The sequence below is a fragment of the Garra rufa genome, chromosome 17 (assembly GCF_049309525.1).
Source record: "Garra rufa chromosome 17, GarRuf1.0, whole genome shotgun sequence".
NCBI classification, from domain to species: domain Eukaryota; kingdom Metazoa; phylum Chordata; class Actinopteri; order Cypriniformes; family Cyprinidae; genus Garra; species Garra rufa.
The window spans coordinates 32,825,659-32,839,386 of NC_133377.1; the positions used below are offsets into that span (position 1 = coordinate 32,825,659).

Below are 13,728 nucleotides of genomic sequence, written 5' to 3' on the forward strand. Positions count from 1 at the left end.
ACACTGTAAAATAAATGAAAATTAATATTTCATAGCTATATTATTTTTGCTTTACACTACAGCCTGCAGACTGCAGTAATGTTACCCATTTAAACCGCTAACTGTCAGCATTTCATACTGCACTTTTAAGCTTTTATTTTGACGGAAATGGCAATAGAGCTTTTATTTTGACGGAAAACTCCAACTTCAGTGAAAACAGGCTTACAAAAACACATCTCGTTACAAATCTAGTGAAATGCTTAATTCACTAACTGGTGGCCGTTGCGTTCCCAAACGTTCCCTAAACTCAGCACATGCAATAAACGAGTTCACTGCATTCATTCACTGTAAACGGAGCAGTTCTGAAGTGCGGAAAACACTGGATCATAAGCTGATAGCCTGAACAATGTGCTTGCTTCGTTTTGAAACATGATGAAGAGATTGATGAATAGATTGCTTTCGGTTTTAGTTCATTTGACAGATACTGTGCCAAAGCATAATGGCCCACAAGACCTTTTATTATAGAATACACCTATATTGTTTCATATTGTCATGTGCCCACGATAATATCGAGACCACGATATTGATAATATTGTTACATCCCTATTCAAAATGTCTTGTTTTGTGCTCAACAGAAGAAAGCAACTCATAGTTTGGTACAACTTGAGGTAGAGTAAATGATGCCACAGTTTTAATTTTTGGGTGAGCTGTCCCTTTAAATAATAGCTTTATATTTATTAGAGATGCTTTCAAGTCTGAACTTGACCTTCAGGCCCTACAGTCCATACTCACATTCAGGCCTGGCTCCGTTCTGTTATGCAATGTCCACTTTCCACAATCCAATCAATTCCTGACAGACTATAAGATTCTACACATACTCTTAAGAGCATTTTAAGAATAGCACACACCTAAAATTGGACAGGTACGAAATCCTCCTTCTAAATGCAATCAAACATCTCAGCATTATCATTTTTCATACCGCTGTCTTTAGTTGATATATTAAACGCTTGTTTTCCATGACATATCTATATGTTATACCGCTGTTAGGCTTTCTCTTAGAGAGCAGTGGGGTGTGAAAGCCTCTCCAGATGCCTGACTGTGAGCTCTGCTCACCTCGGCTCCCTCCCTGTGTGAGGAGGCTACCGAAGGGCATCTGTAGTAATAGGGTAATCTATTATAGGGCTCTCACTCGCTCTCTGGTTTCCCATTCCCCGGCCCCTGTCTCAGCACTTCGTCAGGACGAATGAGAGGAGGAGTTTAACTAAGCACATTACTGTGGGCCACTTGCATATCCCAGCACTTCCTCAATTAAAACCCCTCCACCATAATCTCCGTTATCCCATTAACACACACACATACTCATGCATGCCTGAACATACTTGACTTTGCCTCACCGATTTTTTTTAATACTTGGTAAATTTGCCAATTTCACACTGCAAAGCAATTATCCCACATTGTATCTAGCTTTTCTGAGTCACCAATACTAAAGTGTAAATTACTTTGTATCGACATAGCCTGCATGTTAGAACAACAATATTCCTTCAGATTTTGCCCCAACTAGCCTCATCTGAGAAAACAATTTCATATTGAATTCCAAGCATGCATTGCGGATGAATAAATGATCAGGGTATTGTTCTGTGATTTTGTTTTACTGTTTTCAAAATTGTCATGCTAATGTTGTTGTTTTCTGTTGTTACTTTTACACTATTGATGTGTTATGTTCAAAGCTTTCCTATATGCATGACCGCATTTGTAACGCGACGCAAAGTAGACGTACTAAGGACGTCTGGCGAAGGAAATCTCAGTCAGAACTCAAGGGGGCGATAGTTGTTAGATACTGAAATACCTGTGACATTAAACCGGATGTAGGCCCATATTAATCAGGTAAGTTGCTATAAAACGTACTGTCTCTGCTTTGCGTTTTTATGTTTTAAGCCAACTATTCCCCTGCCCAATATAATGCAAACGCAAACATACGGGGCTTCAATACATTTAACTGCTCTTAAAATGCAACTTTCTTTGCGTATAATCATACAATTTGAATGTTTTTCTAACAGAAGGGATGTTTTAATAGAACTGTAACTGATTAGCTAAATTCTCTTCTCTGCCATGACAGTATCGTTAGTTGATAGAGAAAATGGCCGCAAAACAGTCATTTATCTTAAGCCAGTTCCCGCGTATGCCCGTGTTTTCACGTAAGTGTTGTGTTTTATTACAGTTATTGAATATAATTATTCACTTTCCCTCATGTACAGACAGAAAGCGAGATAGTGTTGTCGATGAGGACAATCTTTTTGATCAATTTAGACCTCTCTTTATGGTGAAATACTTTGTGTTCATCTCTCCGTAAAACATTTAGTCTAAAATAGAGTAAAACAATGTAAATACAGTAATATAAAACAAATGTAAACACAGTAAAACAAAATCCTATTTTAATACAATTTAAAATCTACTTGTATACTTTAAATCTTCACTGTCTTTTTGATCAATAAAATGCAGCTTAATCAAAGTATAATTTCTTTTCTAGTACTGCCCTCAAACAGTGGTGGCCAAAGTTATTAGTATTTTCACCAGCTAAAAACGGTTTTAAGTCAGTTATTTCTATCTTTTGTTGTAGTGTGTCAGTAGGAAATATCAGTTTACATTTCCAAACATTCATTTTGCCATTAATTGAGTCTGACAACAGCCAGTGCTCCACACAGAGAATCTAATTTCATTATCATCCAGTCTGTCTGGAATGACATGAAGAAACAGTACAAACTGTAGAATACTGTAGAATCCAGAAGAACTGTACATGTCCAATACACTTTAAGAAACCTACCTACAAAGCTACAGTACTGTTAAAAGTTTTAGCCACTTGTGTAAAAATGCTGTAAAATGAGGATGCTGTCAAAAATAGTGTCACATAGATTTTCTTTATCAATTACCTTCTATAAACTGAATAAATCATTTGGTGTGACTGTCTTTTGCGTTAAAGCAGCTTTTGCCCTGGGTGCACTTGCACAGTTTTTCAAGTAGCTTTGCAGGTAGGTCTCTCGAGGTATCTTGGAGACTTGGCAAAAGTTTTTTCTGGATTTAGTCTGTCTCAGTTTGTTCTGTTCTCAGTGGGTTATTACAATTGATGGCAAAATGAATGTTTGGAAATGTAAACTGATATTTCCTACTGATACACTACAGCAAAAGATAGAAATAACTGACTTTTTTTAGCTGGTGGTGTTCTAATAATTTTGGCCACCACTGTATTAAAATGATAAAATCTCAAAATCCAATCATGCTTCTTGACACCTTTTGAAAAGAAAGTCCTTTAGGTAGCAAAAGTTTTTCCATTTTGACACATTTAACTTTTTCTGAAGATGATGGTCTCACTTTGAGAATTCGTACGATTCTATAAAACCACAAACAACGGAGAAGGAAAGTAGGACAAAGAGAGAGAGGGGAGAAAGAGGGGATTAAACTGAATGTGATTATTTTCGGTAGACAGGAAGATCAGTTTTCCCTTTTCCCCTTTTTTGTCCTTGATCTCCCTCCTTTTGTATTCCCAATCCCCTTTCTCATTCATCTGTCCTTCTTAGGGAATCTCAGAGATTTGGGTGAAGAGAGAGAGCTGACTTGTGAGTCTCAAATCAATCAGGTCTTTTTTTTCCCCCCTTTTCTCTCACTCGCTGCGATTTGCCGACATCACCGGGTAGGCGCTCTCTCTCTCTCTTGCTTTCTCTCTCTCTCGCTCTCTCTTTCTTTCTCCTCGTCTGTCTCTCTCTCTCTCTTCCACATTTATTCTGTCCACTGCTTGCATCAAGCCAGCTCTTGCTTTCCTCTCCTCTCCTTCACTCCACCAGGATATTTCCTCCTCCTCTTTCCATATCCAAACATATTCCTGTTTTTCAACCCTGCTTTTTCTTCATATCTAGTGGAATGTGGCACTCTTTGGCTTTCACTCTATGTGGGATCTCCGCTTTGATCCAGGGTAGGTTCCTCACTATGTGCACATGCATGTAAGTATATAAATCTGTCTATGTGTGTGTGAAACAGTTATTTAGGAAAGAGAATGAAGGCAAACATTTAAAAGAAAGCAGCATAAGCTCTTGGGTTTTTATTTTATTTGTGGTCCTGGCATATGTGCGCTCTGCAAACCTGTTTGCCTGTGGGCAACCTTGTGCCACCAGATGTTTCGCATTTTCTTCTTTTTTTTTTTTTTTACCACTGTTGCAGTCGAGAGAGAGAGAAAGAGGAAAAATCAGATGGAATCAGAGGGAACGAGAGGCAGAATGAAACAAAATTGCTTTGCCATGAAGAATTAGAAGCTGCAATCATAAATTGCACCTTCTCTCCCCCTCCCGTCTCCTCTCTCTCTCTCTCTCTCTCTCTCTCTCTCTCTCTCTCTCTCTCTCTCTCTCTTTCTTTCGCTCATTTCTCTAAATCCATGAGTACATAGACTGCATGGAGGTGACGGAGGCACAGGATGCATTTGTAGATTCAGATCTCCGGTGTTGTTGTGGACATGTTGCTGCAGTGGAGTAGAATGAGGGTGTGTGTGTGTTGCCATGGAAAGCCTCTTTATATTTTGTCTTTCGTTCTTTCTCTCTCTCTTCATCTGTCTGTCAAAACGCAGAACTTTTATTTGGGTTGTCAGTCTCACACCAGGCCATCTGGATTCGTTTCACGTCCATTCTCTTAATGTATAATTCTCTTTCTAATTTTTTAAATTGTGTCACACCACAGAATATTTAGCGTCTCCATGTTTTCACAGTTGCAGAAGATGAAGTGTGTTGCTAAGAATATGGTTTCTGTTGGTTTTTATGTGTATTTTTATGCTTTATTTTACACTACCAGTCAAAAGTTTTTGAACAGTAAGATTTTTTTGTTTTTAAAAAAAGTCTCTTCTGCTCACTAAGCCAGCATTTATTTGATCCAAAATACAGCAAAAACAGTACTATTGTGAAATATTTTTTCTATTTAAATATTCATGTGATCACAGTTATATTTTCAGCACTACTCCAGTCTTTAATGTCACATGATCCTTCAGAAATTGATTTGCTGATTTACTGTTCAAGAAAATATTCAGTGTCAGTATTTAAAACAGTTGAGTACATTTTTTTTTCAGGATTATTTGCTGAATTGAAGGATCCAAAGATCAGCATTTATCTGAAATAAAAAGCTTTTGTAACAAACACAATACCATTCAAAACCTTGGAGTTAGTATTATTTTTGTTGAGAAGGATGCTGTAAATTGATCAAAAGTGATGAAAACATTTATAACGTTACAAAGGATTTCTATTTCAGTTAAATGCTGTTCTTCTGTACTTTTTTTTCATTGAAGGAACCTGAAAAAATTATACTTTTTACCATAATAATAATAATCAATGTTTTTTTTTGAGCAGCAAATCAGAATATTAGAATGATTTCTGAAGGATCGTGTGACTGGAATAATGATGCTAAAAATTTAGCTTTGAAATCATAGAAAAAAATTACTCTTTGCTGTACTTTGGATCAAATAAATACAGGCTTAGTGAGCAAAAGAGATGTCTTTTTTTTTAAAACAAAAAATCTTGCTGTTTAAAAACCTTTGACTGGTAGTGTATGTGTTTCCCAGAGATCCCAATAATATACATTGAAAAATGGTAATAATAATTTTAAAATCTACTACTTATTCTGACTTTTAATTATTGTAAAAAGTTCATCTGGCCTAAGTAGAAAATATACCATTATTATTGAAGCATTAACCCTTTTACCACAACGCAAGAAAGAGATAAAAAGAAAGGTGACATCGCAGAGAAATAAAAGAAATCAAACTAGTAATATCTTCAAATGTTATACAACATCTAGTGAAAATTAATTAATTCCTTTTCAAACACTTGTTAAACACTAAAGATTTGCATTTTTCATGAAGGACAGCTGTGTGTAAAGGTTTTTTTAAAAGAATACAGAACCGTCATGCAGGATCAACCTAATATCTCAGTGACTAAATATAGTTATTTAAATATTATGAAAAAAAATAGACTTGAGGTCTGTCAGACTGCAAACAGACCGTTAATTATAAAAATCAGGTAGATATTTGCTTAATATCTGCAAATTCTGAGTTTAAATTAAAACTTCCACTCTTCAGATATTCTGTCATAAGTTCTTTTTATTTACTTGCGTCTACAGAAAGTTCAAGTAATGCAGTTTTATCAGAACCTCCAAAGCAATAAATACCTTCACCTAATGTGTCCAGGCTAAATCGTTCTGGTTTTTAATGAATAAAACCATGAAATAATAAAAATAATTCTCATAGAGAAGGTCAAATGTTTATATACACCTTACAGAATCTGCAAAATGTTAATTATTTTACCAAAATAAGAGGGATCATACAAAAAGCATGTTCTTTTTTTTATTTAGTACTGACCTGAATAAGATATTTCACATAAAAGACATTTACTAAATGTCCACAAGAAAAAAAAGTTGAATTTATAAAATGACCCTTTTTACATACACTTGATTCCTAATACTGTGTTCTTACTTGAATGATCCGCAGCTGTTTTTTTTTTTGTTTAGTTGTTTGAGTCCCAATGACTGTGTGTTTTTTTTGTTTTTTTTGGTTTGACATCCATTTTTTCACTGAGGACAACTGAGGGACTCATATGCAACTATTACAGAAGATTTAAATGCTCACTGAGGCTCCAGAAGAAAAAAAAACGATGCATTAAGAGCCGGGGGGTGTAAACTTTTGAATAAAATGAGGATGTGTATGTTTTTCTTATTTTGCCTAAATATCTTATTTTTTCATTTAGTACTGTCCTTCAGAAGCTACAGAAGATACTTTCATGTTTCCCAGAAAACAAAATAAGTTAAATTTACCCTGATCTTCAAATCCCCTGCTCTTAATGCATAGTTTTTCCTTCCGGAGAATTGGTGAGCATCTGAACCTTCTGTAATAGTTGCATACGAGCCCCTTATTTGTCCAAAGGTAAAATAATTAACATTTTGCAGATTCTGCAAGGTGTATGTAAACTTTTGACTTCAACTGTAGCAGTGTCATACTGACATGCTGTGAACATTGGTGAAGGTACATTTGAGCTTTTAAATTTAATTATCCTCAAATACAAAATTATTTCTTGGGCACAATTACCTTTCTTGGTTAAGTCTTAAAGTAACTGGTGACCCTTACACCCTCACTTAGATTAAATAGCCAGAGGTTCAGATGTGTATGTGGGCGGAGCTTTGTCTAATTCTGCCAGTCATCATAAGTGTATACACTGCTTACCTCACTCATGTAAACACTGGCATCCCTCCACCTTTATTTCTGTTTATATTTTTCTGTGATTATGTAGTCCAAGGAGGTTTTTCGGATCGTCTCCAGTCTTATGCCCTTTAGGGAATGTCTTTGTATCTGAGAAACATTGCTTGATGCTTCTGCTAAACAACACGGAATTGCCCTGAAGTATTTTTTGTGTCACCAATACTACAAGCTCTATATTCTTGTTTCATTGCTGCTAGTGGTCATAGTCAGTTGAAAATGCCAGTGGGAATCTGATGATATTAAACTTGTTGTTGTGGCTGAAGGCTGGCTCTGCTTTTCTAGTGCGAATGAGAGTAATAAATTCAAGAGCTGGTCCATTCTTGCTTTTATGAGGTAAAAGTATTCTCTTTCATTCAGTCATACCTTTTCCACACATGCCATGCACATACACACATTCTCTTCACACAGCTTTCAAACCTCTTTTCTGGTGCTATTACGCAGAAATAAATGAGTTTTTAAACTGTGGTCTTTCACAGATGAATTTAAGGTAAAAGGTAATGACACTAATTAGCAATTGGCAAAGGTTGGTGTATATGAGAGACATAATTTATAGCCCCCCTTACACCTCACCTCTATTAACGCTCAGTCCATTATTTTCTCTATTGAGAATTATTTCTTTTAATTTAAGTCTATTCATTTATTCATGTCTATCTGTCTATCTGTATGTCTGTCTATCTATCTGTCTGTCTGTCTGTCTGTCTGTCTGTCTGTCCTTCTATCTATCTCTTTATCATCTTTCTATCATTCTATTTATCATTTTTCTATCGCTCTATCATTTTATCTATCATTCTGTCATTCTATCTATTGTTCTATCTATTGTTCTGTCATTCTATCATTCTATTCTATTTATCTTTCTATCGTTCAATCATTCTATCTTTCTATCGTTCTATCATTCTATCATCATTCTATTAATCTTTCTGTCATTCTATCTATTGTTCTATCATTCTATTTATTCTATCTATTAGTCTGTCTATTGTTCTGTCATTCTATCTATCATTCTATCATTCTATTTATCATTTTTCTACCGTTCAACCATTTTATCTATCTATCGTTCTATCTATCGTTGTCATTATATATCTATCTATCTATCGTTCTATCTATCTATCATTCTATCGTTCCATCTATCGTTCTATCTATCTATCGCTCCATCTATCATTCTGTCGTTCCATCTATCGTTCTATCTATCGTTCTATGTATCGTTCTATCTATTATTATCTATCTATCGTTCTATCTATCATTCTGTCGTTCCATCTATCGTTCTATCTATTAGTCTATCTATTTTTCTGTCATTCTATCTATCATTCTATTTATCGTTCTATTTATCTTTCTATCGTTCTATCATCTGTCTATCCTATCTATCGTTCTACTTGTCTTTCATTCTGTCTATCTATCCTTCTATCATTTTTCTTGTCTATAATCCTTCTATCTATTGTTCTAGCTATGGTTCTGTCTCTTGTTCTATCGTTTTGTCATTATCTGTCTGTCTGTTCAATCTATCGTTCTATCTATTGTTCTATCATTCTATCTTGTTCTATTAGTCTGTCTATTGTTCTGTCATTCTATTTATCTTCTTTCTATCATTCTATTTATCATCTTTCTATCGTTCTATAATTTTATCTATCTTTCTGTCATTCTGCCTGTTGTTCTATTGTTTTGTCATTCTATTTATCGTTCTATTTATCATCTTTCTGTCATTCTATCATTCTATCGTTCTGTCACTCTATTTATCTTTATTCTGTCATTCTATCTATCTGTCTGTCATTCTATCTATCGTTTTATATCTGTCCATCATTCTGTCTGTCTGTTTGTCTGTCTGATTCTATCTCGACTCGGTAAATGAATGTCTGGAAGTCTCTGTTCTGGGCTGTACAGTACATTCATGTCTTTCTGTCAGTTTCGGTGCAAGGTCCTTACCAGAGGACCCTGTTGAAGAACCTCCTGAAGGATTATAACCGCATGGAAAGGCCTGTTGGAAATGACTCTCAGCCTCTCACTGTCTTTCTGTCTATGAGCTTAATACAGATCATGGATGTGGTAAGTCATTCTTTGTCTTTTTATTGCCTTCATGTGTATTGTGTTGTATGAACTTTATTTGATACCCCAAGGTGTTCCTCTTGTCTTTATGTAGTCACTCTTTTCCTGTTGTGCTGTCTTTGTGCATGTTTTTATTGAACACATTATATGCAATATACTTCACAAATGCTCTACATACTGCTTGCTGAGCCTGGCTGATATTTGATTTTTATCTGCCTCTGTATGTTTCTGTTTGATGATCTTTATCCGTTTGGTTCCCTTACTTCAACATATTGATGCTGTTTGTTCAAGATATTTTGTCTAGAGCTGAACATGGTAATCTTTTTTCAGCTTTCACTGGCTGACTTTGCCAGCAGTTTGATTTCACTTTCTAAGTGGTATTTACAGTTGTCATTCTGTGACATTTATCTTTAAGCTCAAAATTGATTTTGAACTCACTGTAACATTTCTTGCTTACACAGGATGAGAAAAATCAAGTACTGACCACCAATGTATGGCTTAACATGGTAAGCCACATCTTAGTATTTAGTAGTGTTTTAAATAAATGACGTAATTATATATGTCTACGACGGAAGTTGTTCTGGATTCAGCTCAGGTGTGTGGCATAATGTTGATTGCTACAAAATTATTTGTTTTTCTTAAAGAAAAGGAAGGACAATCTGGGTTAGTGAGGTGCTTATCATGGAAATAAATGGGGCCAACCCATAAATATTAAAAGACTCACTATATTAATAGTAAAGCCACAAAACTTTGTTGACATGACATGTCACTCTTAACACAACTTTAAAATTGGTGATTTAAACAGCTTTATAGCTCAAATTATACACATAATTTAGCAGATTTAATGTTTTTTTTTATCCACCTTATTTTTCAGTTTTCTGTGAATGTGCGAGACATCTGGTTCATTAGCTGCTGTTGGGATACAACGAGAAGAATAATAAAGTGCATTAAACAGTAAAACTATTTGCACACAAATGAACACCAGTGTGTTCATAATTAAGGTAATACTTTAAAGTAATATGGTAAGACATACTAGTTTGCAACATCAAGCTGTAAAACGAGTTTTGTACAGCTAAAAATAGCTGGAAGCGAATGACACCGAAAGCCAGACATTAAATTTACAAATGGCCGTGCCAACACTTTACGGGAAAATTAAGGTGGATAAAATGATACATTTCTGCTTTAAAATCCCGCAAAAATCCCCATTCACTTCCATTGTAAGTGCCTCACTGTAACATAGATTTTTGCTTTTTTGAGTTGAAATATTAAATGTGGGTCTTATAAAGGAGACTAATTGAATACATGTACATGTGTTGAAATGGCTGACACAGTTCTTTCTTTATGTATCACTCAGCACTGGTATGATCATTATCTGCAATGGAACCAGTCTGAGTACCCAGGTGTCAAAAACCTTCGCTTCACCACAGACCAAGTGTGGACACCAGACATCCTGCTCTACAATAGGTATATAATAATTTGTATTATGTTGAATTGTATTATTCTTACTTTTTAGGTGGTTTTGTTTTGGGAAAATACACTACCAGTCAAAAGTTTGACTTTAAGATTTCTTACCAAGCCTGCATTTATTTAAGTACAGTAAAAAATGTTATTTTTTTTTTTGCTATTCAAAAGAAATGTTTTCTTTCTAATTATATATATATATATATATATATATATATATATATGTGTATATATATATATATATATATATATATATATATATGTGTGTGTATGTATGTATGTATGTATGTATGTATGTATGTATGTGTATGTATTTATGCATGTGTATATATGTATGTGTATGTGTGTATATACAGGTCCTTCTCAAAAAATTAGCATATTGTGATAAAGTTCATTATTTTCTGTAATGTACTGATAAACATTAGACTTTCATATATTTTAGATTCATTACACACAACTGAAGTAGTTCAAGCCTTTTATTGTTTTAATATTGATGATTTTGGCATACAGCTCATGAAAACCCAAAATTCCTATCTCAAAAAATTTGCATATTTCATCCGACCAATAAAAGAAAAGTGTTTTTAATACAAAAAAAGTCAACCTTCAAATAATTATGTTCAGTTATGCACTCAATACTTGGTCGGGAATCCTTTTGCAGAAATGACTGCTTCAATGCGGCGTGGCATGGAGGCAATCAGCCTGTGGCACTGCTGAGGTGTTATGGAGGCCCAGGATGCTTCGATAGCGGCCTTAAGCTCATCCAGAGTGTTGGGACTTGTGTCTCTCAACTTTCTCTTCACAATATCCCACAGATTCTCTATGGGGTTCAGGTCAGGAGAGTTGGCAGGCCAATTGAGCACAGTAATACCATGGTCAGTAAACCATTTACCAGTGGTTTTGGCACTGTGAGCAGGTGCCAGGTCGTGCTGAAAAATGAAATCTTCATCTCCATAAATCTTTTCAGCAGATGGAAGCATGAAGTGCTCCAAAATCTCCTGATAGCTAGCTGCATTGACCCTGCCCTTGATAAAACACAGTGGACCAACACCAGCAGCTGACATGGCACCCCAGACCATCACTGACTGTGGGTACTTGACACTGGACTTCAGGCATTTTGGCATTTCCCTCTCCCCAGTCTTCCTCCAGACTCTGGCACCTTGAGTTCCGAATGACATGCAAAATTTGCTTTCATCCGAAAAAAGTACTTTGGACTACTGAGCAACAGTCCAGTGCTGCTTCTCTGTAGCCCAGGTCAGGCGCTTCTGCCGCTGTTTCTGGTTCAAAAGTGGCTTGACCTGGGGAATGCTGCACCTGTAGCCCATTTCCTGTACACGCCTGTACACGGTGGCTCTGGATGTTTCTACTCCAGACTCAGTTCACTGCTTCCGCAGGTCCCCCAAGGTCTGGAATCGGTCCTTCTCCACAATCTTCCTCAGGGTCCGGACTCCTCTTCTCTTTGTGCAGCGTTTTCTGCCACACTTTTTCCTTCCCACAGACTTCCCACTGAGGTGCCTTGATACAGCACTCTGGGAACAGCCTATTCGTTCAGAAATTTCTTTGTGTCTTACCCTCTTGCTTGAGGGTGTCAATGATGGCCTTCTTGACAGCAGTCAGGTCGGCAGTCTTACCCATGATTGCGGTTTTGAGTAATGAACCAGGCCGGGAGTTTTTAAGAGCCTCAGGAATCTTTTGCAGGCGTTTAGAGTTAATTAGTTGATTCAGATGATTAGGTTAATAGCTCGTTTAGAGAATCTTTTCATGATATGCTAATTTTTTGAGATAGGAATTTTGGGTTTTCATGAGCTGTATGCCAAAATCATCAATATTAAAACAATAAAAGGCTTGAACTACTTCAGTTGTGTGTAATGAATCTAAAATACATGAAAGTCTAATGTTTATCAGTACATTACAGAATATAATGAACTTTATCACAATATGCTAATTTTTTGAGAAGGACCTGTATATATGAGCAATATCACACGAGTAGACTTGAGATATGGCTGTATATCGGCACGGTTGTGATTCGCCGTACTTCATACTCTAACAAGGTATGAAGTAATAGAATTGAAGCCTAATAATTACAGTGATCATGCAGGCAGACAATCCTTCAGTGAAATGATATACTTTCAACTGCAACATCAAATCCGCATGTGCTTGGGCAAAGAATCCTTGGGAAGTTGAATCAGCAGGCGTTAGTTTGTGTGTGTGTGATTGAGGATTGCTGTATTGGGGCCATAATTCAAAGTGTGGGGCTAAACACAAGAGCAACTACAGATCAATGAACTGAAAATTTGGTCCTTGGGCAAAAGCATATCGTTTAGTCGAAGAGCCGATGTCCAAACAGCCTATTAACATCCTTCGCTGTAGACTTCCCGTTTTTTTTTTCTAATTCCGAGCTGATTCACATGGGAGCTTGCTACTTAGTTGTACATTAAATTTAATCATGGCCTCAAGCTAATTTTTGAAAAGGACATTATTCATTCGTACCTTGTTACAACCTTATGAACCACAACATGTTCTCTCGTTTTTTAGTTTTCACTTTGAGTTAATCAAAGCTCTAAATCTGATGTCTCCCTGAATTTGCATTAAGATTCCCCGTCTCTGAATGTTAATCATGTCTTTGTCTTGTGAAAAATAATGATGGGGCTGTGGCTTAGTGTTTTTTGAATGTGAACTTTGATGTTTGGTGCTGACAGTTCGAATCTGGCTTGCTATATTTTCTGATACCCAACAAAAAATATCTAATATATGCACCCTTTCTCTATTTGCAGTGCAGATGACAAGTTTGATTCTACATTCAAATCGAATGTTGTAGTTAACTCCAGTGGCTACTGCAACTACTTGCCTCCAGGTCAGTGTGAATGCTTATGCTTAAGGTTTATGGCACATATAATGATAAAAGCAATAGTAAGATGCGGTTCATAACACAGAAACACCAGTGGCATTCAAAGTAAAGCGTTAAGCTATAAAATGATTTC

At 36.0% G+C, this 13,728-nt stretch overlaps 1 protein-coding gene across 1 annotated transcript in view; it reads left to right on the forward strand.

Annotated features, from left to right (window-relative positions):
* Positions 1-2,258: 2,258 nt before the first annotated feature.
* The window catches only part of chrna11 (cholinergic receptor, nicotinic, alpha 11), a 38,574-nt gene continuing 27,104 nt past the window's right edge, over positions 2,259-13,728 (forward strand). The window contains exons 1-6 of the mRNA XM_073821856.1: positions 2,259-2,299; positions 2,815-2,825; positions 9,150-9,289; positions 9,751-9,795; positions 10,644-10,753; positions 13,522-13,601. Of these exons, the coding sequence (XP_073677957.1) occupies positions 2,259-2,299; positions 2,815-2,825; positions 9,150-9,289; positions 9,751-9,795; positions 10,644-10,753; positions 13,522-13,601 (427 nt within the window). The remainder of the gene's footprint in view (positions 2,300-2,814; positions 2,826-9,149; positions 9,290-9,750; positions 9,796-10,643; positions 10,754-13,521; positions 13,602-13,728) is intronic.